Raw genomic sequence first — 18,606 nt, forward strand, 5'->3', positions numbered from 1 at the left:
AGGGACTCCAACTGGGTCACTAGAGGGGTGGATTTTACTGGGGATGTGGGGAGGCTGTAGCCCTGCAGCCCCTTGGCAAATTTCACCACTGGTGTGGATTACGAACACATAATACACTTACCCAAGACAACTAGCTGAATGACAGGACTGAAGAAACCTAATGTCAAGGTCTCCATGACAGAGCTGTGAAACTTAGCACTGTTGTCTATTACTATGGTCATTCATTTATAAAGCGCTGACATTACATTGCTGCAAATTGAAAGGATCATAATACAAACAAATGTAGTCAAAAACTGATTTATTGGCTTCTTTCGAAACAAGAGCTGGTAGCACTGTGGCTCATTCCCTGCTGAGACAGCAGAATGGTGGACTACCTGCTAAATTATGGGACTCCCAGGAGCAGCCCTCTGTCGGTTAGGTGTACAGGGATAACTGGAAAAACATTATTATGGCTACCAGTCTTCCTAATGAGATACTAGAAGCCTTCAGTATACATTCCCATCTACATTAAGAGATCTGCAATTATCATCCTACCAAGTAGTTGTCATCATGAAAAGCATAATGCAAGCTAGGGATCCACTGGGTGTCTCCTTTCACCAAAACATCCCTCTCTTCACGGAAACAAGCAGTCTGCAAAAAAGAAATGTTGTATTTAAAAAAATAGCAAACATTTATTTTGCACCATATACTCTCCAACAAAAAAAAAATTACCAAGAAGCGCTAATGAAACACGGGTTAGATCCAGGTATCTCATCAATAATTGACGGTCATTGCAGGACTCTCACCAAAGACCGTCAATTATTGATGAGATACCTGCATCTAACCCGTGCTTATTGTGGCCACCTGCGTTCACCATACAACGCGGCTTGCCCGGCATTCAGGACTTTCATTTGTTTATATTTCGCTGGTATACCGGTAATGAACCCGTGATCACTGTGATAGATCCACTTTCAATCACAGTATGGCCTGTGCAGCACTTGCTCAGTACGACCAATAGCCGCAGGCACTGTTCATCTTGAACACAGTAATCACCAGCCGGACTCAGCTGTTAATTTTCAGCAGCCGCTTATACCCGCAACTCCTGCTACAACACAATCACAGCGTTTACCATCCTTCAATTCCTGGCCGGGACCGACTGTGAAGCAGACAGCGGACACTTTCATGGTACTAACACCGATCATCCAGCTTTATACTCATCGGGTAAGAATTCCCAGCAATTGGCTTTATTAACAGCCTAAATTTTCAACTACAGAGCCATTTGCACTCATTATAAACTATTCCAGTCGACACTTATGGCATTTATTACCTTTTCTCTGGGATTATATGTTTTTTAAAAAAGGAATTTTTTATGTATATCAATTTCTAATTTTTTAACACCCAGTTCTGATGGGTCTCATCAACTGTCTCCACTGATCATATGTTTAATTTTATGTCTCCATTACATGTACATTCCAATTAGTAGCAATATATGGTTGTTCCTTTTTTCATCATTATATATATTAAATTTTGATATATCTATATTGACTGAACAAGAGTTCATTTCATTACACATCAGTGTTTTCATTAGCGCTCCTTGGTAATTTTTTCTTCTACTCACATATTCAGGATTAGCCTATCCTCCTAGGTGAGCTGCTTTTGATTACATATATATCTGGAGCACCCATATCTGTGTTTTTCTCCAACAAAAATCCAATTAATAGCCTAGAGCTATACAGTATATACATATGAATGAGTACATAAATTGACAGAAAAATAACAACATAACCCTGAATCAAGCATGATGTCCTATAAACTCCAAAGCTGGGACAGGTTGTGTGTAAAATGTCATTTACATTGTGGTCTCCATTTTAGAATTGTAGTGTGGTGTCAGACCGATCAGCCTTTACCTGTGTGTAGGCGGAGATTGGGTGCGTCTTCAGGTTTATAGTGGGTGGTTAGCATGTGATCTGCCACTCTGTTTCCCGAATTTACCAGGGAAGTACCTGGTACTTGCTTATTTATTGATATTGGAGGTGTGCTTCCCTTTAATACACTGGGTAGGCTGATGTTACCCTATACTAGTCAGCAGCACTGCTCTTCTAAGGGGGCCTGAGTAGTGTATTATTGTGGGTGTCTGATACCTACCCCTTACAGCCGAGAATGGGAAACTTTGCCCTTGCAAGTCGTCGTTAAGTTTGCATAAGAAGAGTTGTCATTGAATAGCTGGCCGTTCTCTCTTCTTCCTCGGAGATGCAAAGCTTGGGAAGATCTGTTTGGGGGTGTAGTGGTACATATCTCTATACTGATTTGAGCATGGAGTATCTGTTATTAGAGCTCAGGGGAGTTTTCTTTAAGTTAGGTATAGTGGCAAGCTCAGGTCTTTATGGACAACCTTGGGTGGTGGGTAATAATGGCAGTCCAGTAACCATCTTTCTGCACTGCTGAGGTGCGCTCCCCTTCAATACACTGGGTGGGCAGATTTCACCCTACTAGGGTCAGCAGCTTCTTTGGGGTGGGTGGACTTTGTACGTGCTAATGGTATGGCATACAGAGACCGCTCAGTTCTCTGCCATTGTTGTCAGGACAATTAGCCCATACAGATGTTGAAATGTTGTCCCAAGTGAACTTGCTTTAAGTGGTTCAATTGTTTAGCTGACCTTTCCGCCACAATATTAGTATATTTAATAATAAAACTGGCCAATTTTCACACCACTTGAGACTTGTGTCGGGCTATCGATTGAGATATACAGTATATAGATATATACATATACTCACATAAATACATACACAAACAGATAGCATACTAACTACTAACTAATAGGGAAGGAGCAGGGTGAGCGGGGATTGCGGGAGTAAACGGCATCTGAAGATGGCGAATGCTCCCACAGTCAAGCATGAAAATATTGCATTTTCAGAGCTTGGTGAATTCTTTCCCCACACTAGTGTATGGGGACAGCGGGCCATTTCAGGAGAGAGAGGTAAGCAGGAGATATCTACATTACCTTTTTGATGAATGGCCCAAAAACTTAACTTTTGCAAAAGCAGCTTTTGTAGAAATTAAGTGACGATGAATAGACTCCATAGTGTTTAGGGCTATGGTTATTCATTAGTATGCATTTGGGGTGGTCTGATTCAGAGTTAAGAGCAAAGCAAAAAGAGCAAGTAATGTGTATCTGGACAAACCATGTTGCAATACAAGGGGTGCAAATACATTCATTCATTTATTTATTTATTTTTTGCATGCAGGGTAAATACTGGCTGCTTTCGCATGTAGCCCACAAATACTGGACAGCTTTATTTTTACATTGCAATTTAGAATTGAGTTTGGACACACCCCTCCCAAATCTAATTCTCCCTGCACATTTTAAACATGCCCCACTAGCAGTGCAACATGATTTTGCCCAGGTGCAAAGTATTTTTTTCTATCAGTCCTTTGGAGTAGAAACTCATCAGCCTCTAGGGCATTTAAACACAGCTTAATATTAACACCTCAAATCCATATGAATCAAACAGGTGGTTAGAGTTGTGTGTGTGTATTCTGGAGACTTGAATCCTGTTTATTATATGGCATTTTGCGTATCTGTATACAGTACAAATGCCAGGTTGAGAAAAAGGTGACTTTAAGGGAGATGGGTGACTAAAGTAATTAAAAAAAAAAAAGAAGCAGTCCAAAATTTAAAAAGGGGAGCCTCACCAACTGTCAGTAACACTGTATGCATGTTCAATTGAGATTAGAATCACAAAGGAAAACTCTTTGGATTAGAGCCATTCTTTGTAGTGTGCGGACTCGGGAGTCCTTCAGCGCATACATCAGCCAGTGCATGTGCGAGCTGCGGGGAACACTGGGGCCAATAGGCTTCTATTAGGTAACACAACCTAGATGGCGTTGCCAATATGGTACAAGCTCCAGAAAGTTTTGCTTTCCGGAGTTTGGTAAATATAGAGACTATGTTCAAACCTCCGAAAATTAGTGAGTTTTGACCGCATTCTTGGTTTCATGCATCCCGCCCATTAAGTGTTTGGCTTCTAACTAAACTGGTCCAGGTATTTGTGACCCATGTTATGGCAATTAGATCAGATTAGATGTAATTGAACAGTAACTGTGTGCTGACATTTTCAGTTAGATGTTAGAATTAGTGATTTATGTCTTGGCAGTAGCAAAATCAAGTTACTGACCTGAGTATGTTCTAGCAGGATGGGTACGGGATGCCGGCACTCGGGATCTTGGCAGTCAGAATCCAGACGCCGGCATCCCTACAAGTTTAAGTTAAAACACGTCAGTCAGTATCCTAACCCTCCCCCACCTACCCTAACCCCCCCCTGGGGGCCTGAACCTAACTTTCCCCCCTAGTGCCTACCGCCTACCTCCCCCTAGTGGCTAACCCCCAACCCTAACTCCCCCCCTAACCGCAGTACTTACCATAGGGGTCCCGGCAGTAAGGATGCCGACGCCGGTATTCTGACTAGTGTCTAGATTCTGGCGACGGCATTATGACTGCCGGAATCCCCGCGGCTGGGATATTAACTGTATCCCGTGTGCCTGTAATATTCGGTTTACTCTTTAAACTCTAAAAAAAAAAAAAAAAAAAGTATTGGTAACTTCTGTGAAATTACAAGTTCTGGTAGAGTATGCTGAGACTTGTAGCTCTACATGAGTTATCCAACTCTAATCTATACAACCTTATTACATTAGCACATGTACAGAAAGCTAAAAGACTGTCATTCAAAACTGGACCAACAGGGAGCTCCAGGCTCTTATAAGAAGGAATTCTAAGTTAGAAACAAAAAACTTCAGTCTGCTTGGTATCACTCCGTTTTGTTATGGAGTGATACCAAAATATTGTTGTTTTTGTTTAGAATCCTCTTTGATTTCTTTTCTCTGTCACAGCGGTTCTTTATTGCTTTGACACAAACCACAGTAAATGTATATGTGTACAATGTTTTATCCCCCTCTATTTTGCTACTCTGACTGTTTATAAATCTATTTAACCACATCTGCCACAGCCAATAGTTGGATACTATACTACAAACATTAAGCAAGCATGCCATTTATCATGTCTAATATAATACATTCTGAGAATATTTTCATGGTGAATTTCACTTTTAATCTTCTGTTTCACTGAGGAGATTGTGCTCGAAATGGAGTGAAGAAATATTTAATTATGAAAGTTTGGAAATAATTCCCAAACCTCAAAAGTGGGGAGTTTAAAATTGAACTCCTAAAACTTTGACTCCCAAAAAATGTGTCACCCTTTCTGTATATATATTGCTTGCAACTGTTAATTACTATTAAACATATTCCTAACTAGAGATGTGTGCAGACCTCCGTGTTTTGATTTTGGTTCTAAAATCATAGCTGTGTTTTGGTTTTTGATTTCTTTAAAAATGTATAAAAAAAAAAACAGCTAGTCTGTAGCTTGGACCGGCTTTTGTTCCTATAGAATTAACATTAATATGCAGTAAATTTTGACCACCTCATTGCACCAGAAATCAAGAGATAGGAACTTAAATGCAGTCCAAAATACGAGTGATCCTGTTTTTAAGATCAGAGTTCCAAACTTGGTGAGAAGGCCCAAGTCGGGACTTTGTTCTACTCTGAGCCCCAAAGTTCTGGTCTGTTCGGTTTGCAGTTAACCTGAACCGCTCATCTCTATTCCTATCACGTATAATTTTACATTATCTAAGCATGCCAGGAAAATCTATGGAAATCAGAAAAATGCAGACATAAAGCACAAATATATAATATATAATACTAAGCATATAGATAAATCACATACAAACACAAGCCTCTTGATTCACTAATAAAAAGCTGCAGGATGAGTGGAGATGCCTGTCTATACTTGTCGGTGCTCTGGAAGGCATACCAGACATGTCAGTGAATAGGAACAGTGACATTTCTTGGCATTCCAGTTTGACATAACCTGGGGGGAATAGAAGGTCAGGCTCTGTACCGCTCACAGACCGGAGTTCCCATTAATTGTGTTGTACAGACACTGAAAATCCAGGCGTGATGACGCTCCATATCATTTAAGGAAAATAGAATAAACTTAATGCCATAGCTTCCTAATAAAAAAAAAAGTAAATTCACCACAATATTTTTCCTGAAGTGTTAAAGTACTGTGGGTCCAATTTTGAAAATAAATGTAATACAGGTTTTTTTTGTCTTCACCAGCCAAATGGCTTGTTTTGCCTTGTCCTAAATACAGAATGAGGTTACTGCTAGCAATACTATCATTGAAGCCAAATCTCAATACATTTGCATAAGACAGTCTGTTTATCTAGTGCCGCAGCATTGCTTCAGTATTGAGGGTTAAACCTTGAACTTCCATGTCAGACCCCATGTATGCTCTGCACAGTAGGCCCTCCATAGAGATAAATCACATTTTCTTTCTAAGAGTACATTTTAGCACCACTATTAAGAACTTCTTTTCACCACATATCACGGCAAAGTAACATTTTGGGACACGGGCATGGCTATAGAGGGCGCAGGTGGTACCATCGCTATGGGGCCCAGAGGATTAGGGGCCCCTGACCTAGGTCATATAGTTGTCTACCAAGTCCCTGGTATTGCCCGTTAAGCAATTGAGTCCAGCCTGTTATCTTGTCTGATAAGATGGATAAGGGAGGGGGTGTAGTGTATGTTATGTTGTGCTTGGGGTACTGCAATATGGCATAATATGCACTGTGGGCACTGTAGTGTGTCATAATAAGTATGTAGTGTGTCATAATAAGCCTGGTGTTCATTTGATTGCAAATTGAGTGCAGCTTTCACTCAATAAAGGTGCATGCAAAAATAGCATATTTACTCCTAGAAGTTGAACCATGTACTTCTCAAAACCTGTAAGAATCACCTTGTACGTGTGTGTGCACGTGTAAAAGAATCAGGTTACATTATTGAGCATATCATCATTCTGTTGATTAACCAGTTCTTATCATCTTGATGATGAGGACTGGTTGAAATATATGTTTATTAAAAACATAATAAATATACAAAAAAAAAAAAAGGAAAGAGACTGGCTTGCCACTAACTTTTTGTTACTCCAATAGATTTCTAAGCTCAAATAAAAAAAATAAAAAAAGGCTCCAACAAGAGTATGGGAGTGTAGGTGAGTTTTTGTATTTAAAAAAGTATTTTTTTTTAGTTCAGTGTTTGGGTTTAATATTAAGTTTTAGTTTTTTTACAGATGCACTTCAGATACCATCGGGACTTCAATATCAGGGCAGGCTAGCATTTGTAGCTCCTCAAGAGCCAGCTTGTTCTGCAAGTGCCAGCATACCCAAACAGTTTATGCATTACAAGGCTTGCTGAGAACTTTAGTGCACCAACAATAAAATATTGAACAATTTAGTACCCACTGCCCCAAAATAGTTTCTTCTAGGGGAGGATATCCGGTCAACTTGTCAACATTCAGAAGGTTGACACCAAAATGAGTCGAAATTATAACTATATCAACCTTAATACATGTCTACATATTGATTGCCAACCTAATGACCATGTCGACCTTCAGAACCTGTCGACAAGTCATACCACACTCCTAGGGTAGGCCCGTAATTTTTTGTTGTCTTTTTTTTTTGTGCTGCCCTGAATTACCTAGGGGGTTTGACCAGGTGCCGAACAGACTAGGGGCTCCATTTACAAAACAGTTTGAGGGTGAGCGATATTTAAGTTTTTCATTCTCTGCGCTTTTTCCGAATTTCTGCTAGTATTTAACCACCACCTGCTCCCCGGTGAGCGGTAGTGTTAAAAACCCTAGTCAGTGCTGTTTTATTTGTCCATACAGCGCTGACGAAGTTGTGGTTTATCTTCTGTAATAGGCGCATGCGCTGGCAGACGTTATTGTTAGGGATGAGCGGTCTCGGATTAGTTTGAATTTTCCCGACAAGTTTGGATTTTTCCCGCCAAAAATCGGGTCTCAGAAAGAGGCAAAATGTCGTCTTTCATGGACAATAATCATCATTCATGGATAAAACGTTTTGCCTCTTTCGGAGACCCAATTTTTGGCGGGAAAAATCCAAACTTGGCGGGAAAATTCAAACTAATCCGAACCCACTCATCCCTAATTATTGTGGGGGGGCAGGTTGGAGGGCTTGTGTGGTTCCCGTCCAGCTTTTCTGTTATGTTGCTTCACTCCCCTCTATGATCCCCGCTTGGCAGCGGCAGCTACCTCACTTCCCAGAACAGCATACAATGTTGTTTGCTGGACTGGGGAGGGAGGTTGCTGCTGCTGCTGCCAAGTGGGGAGATAGATACGCTGGGCTGCTGCAGGAAGGTGGAATTTACTGTGGGGGTAAAAGAGAGGCTTTGCGGTTGATGTGCGATGGGGGAGGGGGTTCCGCTGGTTGCTGTACAGGGGGGGTTATGGGTAACACCTGATGGTGTCAGTGACTGAGGAGCTAGAGCACCAGGGAGGGTAATGAGCATCGGTGTCCTCCCGTACATGTTACAGGAACTTCCAGCATGACCATCTGCCAGCCTCTAACTGCTGTTGTTCATGGCCGCCGGGACTGCAGCGTATGTGAGCGCTGTTTAACAGACACTTGAACCTGGCGAATTTATTTACTGAAAATGAATGGTAAGTTATCATTACCGTTCGTACATAAATAAAGGTGGTCATCTGATAACAATGGTGACACACTAAGAAATAGCACTGTATAAACAAACCCTAAACATGCCATTAATAAATATCAGGATCAGTTGTTTACCATCACTAAGGGGTTACACAGCTGAAACTTGTTAGTATATGGAGCCCCTGGTCAGGTTGATATTATGACAGGGGGACTCCATTTACAAGTTGCCCTTTTACAGTGTAGCCTAGTAATGGCATCTTTTTCCACAACAGTCTAGCTACACTGTTAGTTCCCCTGATTTTGCAGTTACGAGTCATATACGGAATTTCTTCAGGATATAGCCTTGCCAATCCTAAGCTTATGTTCCCTTAAAGAATATGCTCTCCCAACTCAGAAGTAGTGAGTAAAATTACTTCTACACGCTTTCAGCAGAAGATCGGAAACTGCAGTAATGTAAAGCCGGTGATTCATTAACAAGTCTACAATCTATAGAAGTTTGTCTGTTCAGTAAATTGTGTATCCTCCCTTTCCCCAATTCACTTCAAAAAGGTGTAATCCTGCTGACAATTAAAGGCAAAATATACCCCTACTCAGAAAGTGTTTCTGTATTGTTTATGTTTTTCTATACACACACACACACACACAGTAAAATAAGTATTGAACACATCAACATTTTTCTCAGTACATATATTTGTACTGGGGCTATTGTAATGAAATTTCACCAAATGTCAGCAACAACCCATGCAATCCTTACATGCAAGGAAATCAAACAATAGATGTCTATAAATGAAGTTATGTGTAATAATGTAAAATGACACAGGGAAAAAGTATTGAACACACTTACTGAAATTTATTTAATACTTCGTACAAAAGCCTTTGTTGGAAGTGACCAATTCAAGATGCCTCCTGTATGGAGAAACTAGTCGCATGCATTGCTCAGGTGTGATTTTAGCCCATTCTTCCACACAAACAAACAGTCTTCAAATCTTGAAGGTTCCGTGCGCCTCTTCTATGAACTCTGATCTTTAGTTCTGTGGAATCCGAACCGCTGCGAACATTGGGGATCAGAGTCCACAAGAACGCTGTTCGGGTGTTCCCCGCTTGACTCGGAACCCCATTCGAGTCTGAACGGCGGCCTACTGATGTCAGATTCTCACAAGAGAATCCAACGTCAGGGCCCCACTAGTGTAGGGCAGAACGCAGTGATAGCGGTCTGTCCTACACAGAATCAAACACACAGCCGCCAGCGGCAGCTGTATGTTTGTTATAGCAGCCAATGAGAGTCACACAGACTCTCATTGGCTGCTGCACGGAGGGAGCCGGCTGGAGCTTACTCATGAGCTCAGTCTTCAGGCTGCCTCCGCAGTGCGTAAAAGAGCAGAGCAGACGGCGGCAGGAGCGGGGATTCAGGTAAGTTTTATTTTTTTTTTCTTCTTTTTTATGTGTGTGTGTGTGTGTGTGTGTGTGTGTGTGTGTGTGTGTGTAAGGGGGTGATACTGGGGGCACCACTGCTAATGGGGGCACTGCTAAAGGGGGCATGCTACTAGGGGCACTGCTAATGGGGGCGCATACTACTAGGGGCACTACTAATGGGGGCCCTACTAATGGGGGCATACTACTGGGAGGCACTACTAATGGGGACATACTACTGGGGTCATACTACTTTGGGCACTGCTAATGGGGGCATACAACTAGGGGCAGTTCCACTGGGGGCACTACCACTGAGGGCATTGAGTAAGGGACACCACTGCTGGGGGAATTGTGTAAGGGACACTATTGCTATGGGCACTGTATAAGTGGCACTACTACTGTGGGCATTGTATAAGTGGCACTACTACTGTGGGCATTGTATAAGGGGCATTACTACTGTGGGCCATGTGTAAAAGGGGCATTACTACTGTGGGCCATGTGTAAAAGGGGCACTACTGTGTGTTGTAACAAATAATAGACACTACTTTATGGTGTAATGTGAATCAGGGGCACTATGTGCGGTGTAATGTGAATAAGATTGTGCACTTTCACTCCTTGGGCCGCAGCCCACTTTGTAAACAAGTACTGTGATTCTGCTGGCCGTACCCCACTACCAAGGACAATTCCATCTTGCACTACTTTTCATTTCTGTCACTGCTGTGTGGCAATGTTTCATAGATGTGCTTTAAACTGTGGTGTCTGGTCGCTGCTCTGTCGCTTAGTAACCAGTCAGCTCACTGCAGCCTTTAGCCAATAATGGTGACAACAATATAATAAACTGTGAGGTGGTCTAAATTGACTGGAAATTAATGTTATCGAGGTTAATAATACTCTAGATACTAAATACTAAAACAATTTATGTGATTTTAGCTTTTTTGTAAATTTTTGTAAAAACTCCAAATCCGGACGACAAATTAGAACCAAATCCAGCAAAAATGGTCTGGCGCACATCCCTAGTCTATAGATTTTCAATTAGATTCAAGTCAGGTAATTGGCTGGGCCATTCTAGCAGCTTTATTTTCTCTCTCTGAAACCAACTGAGAGTGTTCTTGACTGTGTGTTTGGGATCATGGTCTTGCTGAAATGTCCACCCTCGTTTCATCTTCAGCATCCTGGTAGATGGCAGCAGATTTTAGTCTAGAATACTCTGTACAATTTTCCATTCATCCTTCCTTCAACCCTATGAAGTATGCCAGTACCGTATGCTGAAAAACAGCCCCACACCATGATGTTCCCACCTCCAAACTTCACTGTTGGTATGTTGTTTTTGGGGTGATGTGCAGTGCCATTTCTTCTCCAAACACGGTGTGTATTTTGGTATCCAAAGAGTTAAATTTTGGTCTCATCTGACCAGACTATATTATCCCAGTACTCCACAGGCTTGTCCAAATGTAGTGCAGCAAAGTTTAAACGAACTTGAACATGCTTTTTCTTCAGCAATGGAGTCTTGCGTGCTGAGCGTGCATATAGGCCATGGCGGTTGAGTGCATTACTTATTTTTTTCTTTGAAACAATTGTACCTGCTAATTCCAGATCTTTATGAAGCTCTCCACAAGTGATCCTTGGCTCTTGGACAACTCTTCTGATAATTATTTTCACTCCTCTGCCAGAAATCTTGCGAGGAGTACCTGGTCGTGGCAGGCTTTATAGTGAAATGATGTTCTTTCCACTTCCGGATTATGGCCCAAACAGTGCTCACTGGAACATTCAGAAGTTTAGAAATACTTCTGTAACCAATACCATCAGTATGTTTTGCAACAATAAGGTTGCGAAGGTCTTGAGAGCTCTTTGCTTTTCCCATCATGAGATGTTTCTTGTGTGACACCTTGCAATGAGACACCTTTTTATAGGCCATCAGTTGGAACTAAACCAGCTTATATTAATTTGCACTGACAAGGGGCAGGATTGCTTTCTAATTACTGATAGATTTCAACTGGTGTCTTGGCTCTTTTTCTTCGTGTGTTCAATACTTTTTCCCTGTGTCATTTCACATTATTACACAACATTTTTAGTTCATTTTTGGACATCCATGGTTTGATTCCTTTGCATGTGTGGATTGCATGGGTTGTTGCTGACATTTGGGGAAATATCATTACAATAGCCCCATTACAAATATATTTACTGAGAAAAATGTTGATATGTTCAATACTTAATTTACATGCTGTACAAAATATATAAATATATATATATATATATATATATATTATTATTATTTTTTTACACACACTCAAGTAGATGATAGGATGGCTCCTCAGTGTGTGATTTATATAGTAAGCAGTGCATACAAAAGTCTTTTTCCGCTGAAAATACATCTAAGGCACAATGCGATGCGACTAGGACACATCGGCAGATTTGTTATTGCTGATTAATTAGATATGTAACACTTGTATATCTATGTGCACCAGAGTCTGTATATGAAGTACAACGGAACTTGGAATGAAAAAAGCTGCCGACGCTACATTGTAGCAATTATTGTACAGATTCAGAGACTCAGTCGCACACAGATATATAAGTGTTGCATATCAAATTAGCTTATCACTATCATGATTTTTTCCTTAACCATCTAAGCATAATAGGAAACCTCCATTACAGAGGGCACAATCATTGGACTCCAGTTTAATAGGACTGATTTCCCATGCTGGTTATATATTTAAAAGGTCATTTGTTTTACAATTAATCTCTGCGGCTTGATTTATATCCTTTCACGCTATTGAACTCTGAATTATTTCTCTTGCTGTTCATTTTTTATATATGCTTCTGTTCTTGAGCTTTATTAAATATATATATTTTTAGCAGATATCATCTGTACTGAAATTTTTTTTTCATGGTTCAGCGCTGTGTACATCTCTATTTCTTTGCTTAGTATCCCCATGATACAATTAGGAGGATTGACAACCACCCTCACAGCTGCGACACTTGTAATACTCTACAACTCCCTTGATTGAAGTTTTTTATGTTTTGTTACCATATCAAATTAAAATAGTCTGCTGGTGTTTCCTAGTCGCATCGTAATGCAACTTAGGGGGGTATCCAATTAGCCGCGGTAAATTACTGTAGCTAATTACCTCGCCCGGGGCTATCCAATTAGCCCCAATTTCGCCCCAACGCCGGCACTTATTGAGGTTTTCTTTTTTTTTGGGACCTGATGAGCTCCAAAAAATAATCCACGATGTGTTTAAAAAAAAAAAAAAAAAAAAAAAGCGAATACATAGGGTAGGGTGAAAAAAAAAAAAGATCAGTGAAAATCTTGGATTTTTTCCCGATCGCAGGGATCAATTGGCGCCTGAACAATGTTCGGGGCTAATTGGATACCGCTCCTAGACACTTTTTCGGTGAAAAAAAAACACACGGCGCTAGCAGAATCTCATGGGATCTGGCACGGCGAGAGGGGCTTTTAAAGTGACTGCAGCAAAGATGTATAAGGACACATCTGTATATCACTTTGCTTCCATATTCTGTTGTTTGAACCTAGTTACTAACAAATGATTGGCTGATTAGATATTTGCAGTAACGAGCAGGTATACCTACTAAGATGACCACTGAGAGAGTGCACGTGTGTAAATATATATATTAAATGTCAAAATTACCTCAGCTCGTTTCAGCATCTCCCATTTATGTAGGATTTTCATGGCAAAAATCTTACCACTACCTTTCATTTTCACCACAGCTACCTTCAAAGAGACAGACAAAAGTAAGAACAGTTAAAAATAACACTTGAATGGGTAATTACAATTCACATGATCAATAACGCATTGTTACATATCAAGTGTGATCCAACTTTATTCATAAAAGGTAACATTTACTCTTCTGAAAAGGTTTACCTTGAAGGATAGTCCTCTAATGATTAGTAGCTAACTTTATTGGTCATCAAAAATGTATGCTACTTCCATGACAACTTTTGAGTAATATTTTCAGCTTGTCTTTTTAAAATAATATAAACTACAAAAAGGTTAAATCTGTGGTCGATGTGGAAATGGCTTTCTATAAAATATAGATGAATGGAATTTGGTAGTTTTACAATCAAATTAGAAGAGGAGGCATTTTATGGCATGCCGCCATATATTGGTTCACTTTGACCACTGGTTGTAATATTGCCATATACAGTTACAGTAAGCTAGAAGGGAAACCATTATATATAAATAACGTAATAGCCCAAAAGCAGCAAAGACCATGGGGTCATATGGTTTCAGCAATGCTGTGTGTGAAATGTAAACATACAGCAGGGATTGGAGCGTTTAAGGATAGGCTGCGGCAGCGAAGGGCTATGGTTGGGCTATGTGAGGGGAGGGTTAGGGTTAAGCACTAAGGAGAGGGTTGGATGTTAGTAATACACACCGGTGGTAGCGTTGCAGGATCCGCTGGAGGTCATGCCAGGAACATGAAGACACCACTGGACCAGGTAAGACACCATTAGACGGACAGGGACGTTTTGTTGGCATTCTAATCATGTCGACGTTTCATCAGCATTGACATCATGAATGTCAGTGTAATCAATGTCGACATTATGACAATGTCAACATGATGAAGGTTGACAAAATATACCACGCCCATACCAGGAAATTATAGCAAGCACTCCAGACTTTTCTATGATTGAGTTTACAATGGCTGGATTCTGAACTTACCTCACCAAATGCCCCTCTCCCGATAACTTTTAAAATCTCAAAGTCTTCTCTTTTGAGCCTCTTCTGTTTGATTTTTGATGTAACTGGATCAGCTAATGAGAAAAAGCAAATAAGTCATTATTTACAATTTCATTCTCCAAGCGCTCTACTGTTGGCCTATTTCCTAACAGCAAACGCTTGCTCATCATCAGTTTGTAAAATCCCAACATCATTTTGCTACAGTGAAACAGTTTTGTAAGCACCTTGTACAAACGCAACACAGTAACAACTACGCAACAGTACATGGACCATAATGCGATTTATTCTACTATGGTTAGCAGAAGAAATTAACAAAAAAAACAAAAACAACGCAATAACGGTTACTATTCTAAGATATGAGTAACAGGTAAACGCTATTAAACATTTGGCTGTCTGGTACCCATGGTCGACCATTAGTGTGAAATCAGGTGTTTTCAGGGTAATCAGCACTAGGCTTTCCACACTGCATGTCTCTCCGTTATGTTTCTACCAGCTGAGACTGGAAAAACCTAGTGCTAATGAAGTGAAAACTCTCGGAGATCCCATGCAAGGCTCCCACCCACCACCACACATACACTCACACTCCACTACTAGCCTAGGCTTTTTTTTGTGGTGGTGGTGGTGGTGGTGTATGTGTTTGTGGGGAGGAATCACTCACAAATTTTTGTTATTACTACTATTGTTTTTATTTTACTTCAAAGGAGGAGGAGCACTTTATTAAATTCAGTTAGCAGTGAAATGATTATATGGAGTATAGGGAAAAACAATTTGTGACAAACGGCTATTTCGAGCAGGTCTGATGAAAAAATTGGTTAGTATGGAGCCAGCTTCATGGTCATTTAGTTAGTCAGATAATCGTTCAGAATGATGAAAAATAGGTCAGTGTACGGCCAGCTCTCATAAATTCATTGTTCCCTCTAACTAACTGCATATCTGTAGTCTATACAGAGCATCTCTTGTATACAGTGCTTTAGTTATTAGGAACAAATATGCACGTGCTGTAAGTTACCTGCTGTCATTTCTATTGAAACCACTGGGTGACCTCAGACAAGATAGGTTGGCTATTGTACCCAGAGGCCCTGGAACAACAACATGTCTCATCATGTGTTAATATCTACACTGAAGGGAAGACTAATGTTATTCTGCATAGCAACAGTATCTAGCTATCATATGGAGGAAGAGTGTGTATTGTTTTAAGTACTGCAGCAGGGTCGCACAGTACTTGTGTCCTTTTATGTGTGTGTACATGCAGACACAAGACTTACAAGTAGGTATACTGAATATAAGTGACCAGTAAATAGATAAAAGAAATAAAAAATATTCCGTTCCATCAGTGTAAAGTCACACAGCAATTTATGCAAAGGTTGTGATCTTGTGACACCCTGTAAACTGTGCACTCTATTCAAATGACGACAGCCCTATCCTATCTAAATGAACATTGTTATTATAGTATTTAAATCGCCCAAAGTAAAAATAAATTAAAATGTACTGAAATCTTCTGATAAAATAGGGCAGCCATAAGTAGGTTTCAGAGCATACATGGTCAACCGGACACATTTTATCCATTTTTATAATTACATTTAAAAGCCATTATAATTGCTAAATTCCCAAAGACCATTAATAAATCATTTTAACTCTGGCAGCAGACATACATTCATTGTAAGCTTTTTTTATTATTATTATTACTAGTTCAAAGATGCATTTCTACCAAATTTCTACAGAATTCACTTGGGAAAAGAATGCAATGACTGCAACCAACTTACGAGAATATCCTGGCATTTATCAGGACCAAAACATTGGCAATTTTAAGACCAATTTAAAATGTTAAAAATATATGATCACAGAAAAAAAAACAAAGCAGAGGCACCTAAGTGAGTCAGTACCCAGCATTTATCATCCATGATGTATGCAGCCAGGAGCAAAGAATATTCATCAACACTCTAACCATACAATGAGAACACACTCCTTACTTCAATGTCTGGTTGGCATAAATTCAGATAGATATTAAAATACTTTATTTTTTTTAATCATGTTTATTTTTGGAATTTTTTTTTAAAGTTTACACCCAAAATGTCAGAATATATTTGAGACAAGACAAATGTGTAGATTCAGAATAAACACCACAAAAGGACTGGCATGAATGAAGACAGCACTAGAAAAAACAAACAAAAAAAAAAACACACACACACACACACACTATACAATACCAAAGACAGCACAAAAAGCCAGGCCCCCACAATGAGAAATAAAAATAACAGGAGAGATAGGAGATGGGTACCAGCAAATTAAGGAGAAACTCCAGCCTACAAAAGGTGGTTATTGGTCAATATAGCTTTTTTATGAAAAATAAAGATAAATGAAATAGGAAAGGCCATAATACCCAATACTAGACCTGGCCACATAAACTCACCTCAAAGAAACTTTTGTAAAGTGGTCCAAATCGGACCAAAAAGAAACAAACAGAAATAAATAAAATGCACATCAGTCGGTGTCTCCACAGCATAGGCAGCAACTATAAGAACACTCCGTCCCCATTTCACCCCACCCTATATGACCAAGCTCCCAATTTATGGCATATCTGGATCCCCAAACTAAGCCCCCCTCCCAACTACACTTAACTACCTAATCTCCCACCCACCCCACCCAGATAAGAGGGGCAACAATACCCATGTACCAAAGGGCCAGGGAACATCCAGCCCAGGATCATTAGGCCAAAAAAGTAAACTCCAAGGCAAAAGAATAAACCTACGGAACAGCTACAGTCAACAATGGTGTAAACAGTGCAGCAGAATATAAATTAAACAAGGAAAGAAACGAATGGACAGGATAAAACAGTAATAGAATCACAAAACGTGTACATAGCAAGATATCAGTAAAACGGAGTAAAGAGCAATAACTCAATTATAATTAACTCAGTTCAAGGAGGATCATTGCTCTCTAAGGACTGCAGGTGAAGCCATGCCGTAACATTCCTGGAATAGTCAATGAAATAAAAGTGACCCACCAAGGTCATCCAGAAGCAAACAAAATAGAAAGCCGGAGACCACAAAATTTACTCTGTACTTGGAGTATTTGGAAGCAGAATTTTTGGACCACCACAGAAGCAACCAGGAAGGCTGTTATCTTCTGATGACTAAATATGAATTGGCCCCCGGGCTCCAGCTAGACAAAAAAACATCAGGATCCTTGTAATCCAGAATTCGTGCAATAACTGGTTTCAGGTACAGTCCCGAGCAAAGGGGCAGCATAGGTATATGGTGGGCCAGAGTAATAACAGACTGAGACGGGAAGGAGCTATTTGCAAAAGCAGGTACCAACCAGGATTCTAAAAATTGCTTAGGTGAAGTACCCTCCATTATTTCAGGTGAAGCAGCTGAATGGATAGTATCACAGCATACATCTTGACAGAGAACAATCCAGTATGTGGCTCTGCCACTTTGAGTGAAATCCTTCATTCTGAATCAAGGATGGGCTGAAGGAGCTGCTCCATGGTGACCACAGGGGACTCAGGGAGAAGAGAAGAGGACTGCATGGGACTCTGAAACAGGAGATCTTCCAACATAATACCACTCATAGGCAAGTATAAATGTAGATAGTAGTGTTGGTAGGAACAATGCAGCAGTGCTCACAGCAGAGCATGAGGACACCCAGAGGATTATTAATCAGGCACAAAGAGTGGTCAAAAAAGGTTCCCACTCACACAAAGTACTGCAATCCCATGGTAGGAGCATTCACCATCACCCCGACGGCCAAGAGGGAAGCAGGAGAAGACTATGGCCGGCACCAGGACCCAGCAGCCCCGTGGGAGACTCTTCCAAGATGGCGGCCAGCTGAAAGCAGAGAGGAGATCACTGCACACACACCTCCCACAGGAGCAGCAGCAAGGGCAGTGCACCGCTGATTGGTGGCCACCGCAGCAATAGCACCCACGGGATACTTCATGGAAGGC

The 18,606-nt window shown here is 40.5% G+C and overlaps 1 protein-coding gene across 1 annotated transcript in view; it reads right to left on the minus strand.

Annotated features, from left to right (window-relative positions):
- The window catches only part of CDC42BPG (CDC42 binding protein kinase gamma), a 149,884-nt gene that overhangs the window by 72,535 nt on the left and 58,743 nt on the right, over nt 1-18,606 (minus strand). Inside the window, exons 2-4 of the mRNA XM_088480002.1 lie at nt 14,640-14,731; nt 13,605-13,688; nt 535-630 (exon numbers count right to left, since the gene is read on the minus strand). Of these exons, the coding sequence (XP_088336128.1) occupies nt 535-630; nt 13,605-13,688; nt 14,640-14,731 (272 nt within the window). The remainder of the gene's footprint in view (nt 1-534; nt 631-13,604; nt 13,689-14,639; nt 14,732-18,606) is intronic.

The sequence above is a fragment of the Taudactylus pleione genome, unplaced genomic scaffold (genome assembly GCF_031769625.1).
Source record: "Taudactylus pleione unplaced genomic scaffold, aTauple2 ptg000250l, whole genome shotgun sequence".
Classification (NCBI taxonomy): Eukaryota; Metazoa; Chordata; class Amphibia; order Anura; family Myobatrachidae; genus Taudactylus; species Taudactylus pleione.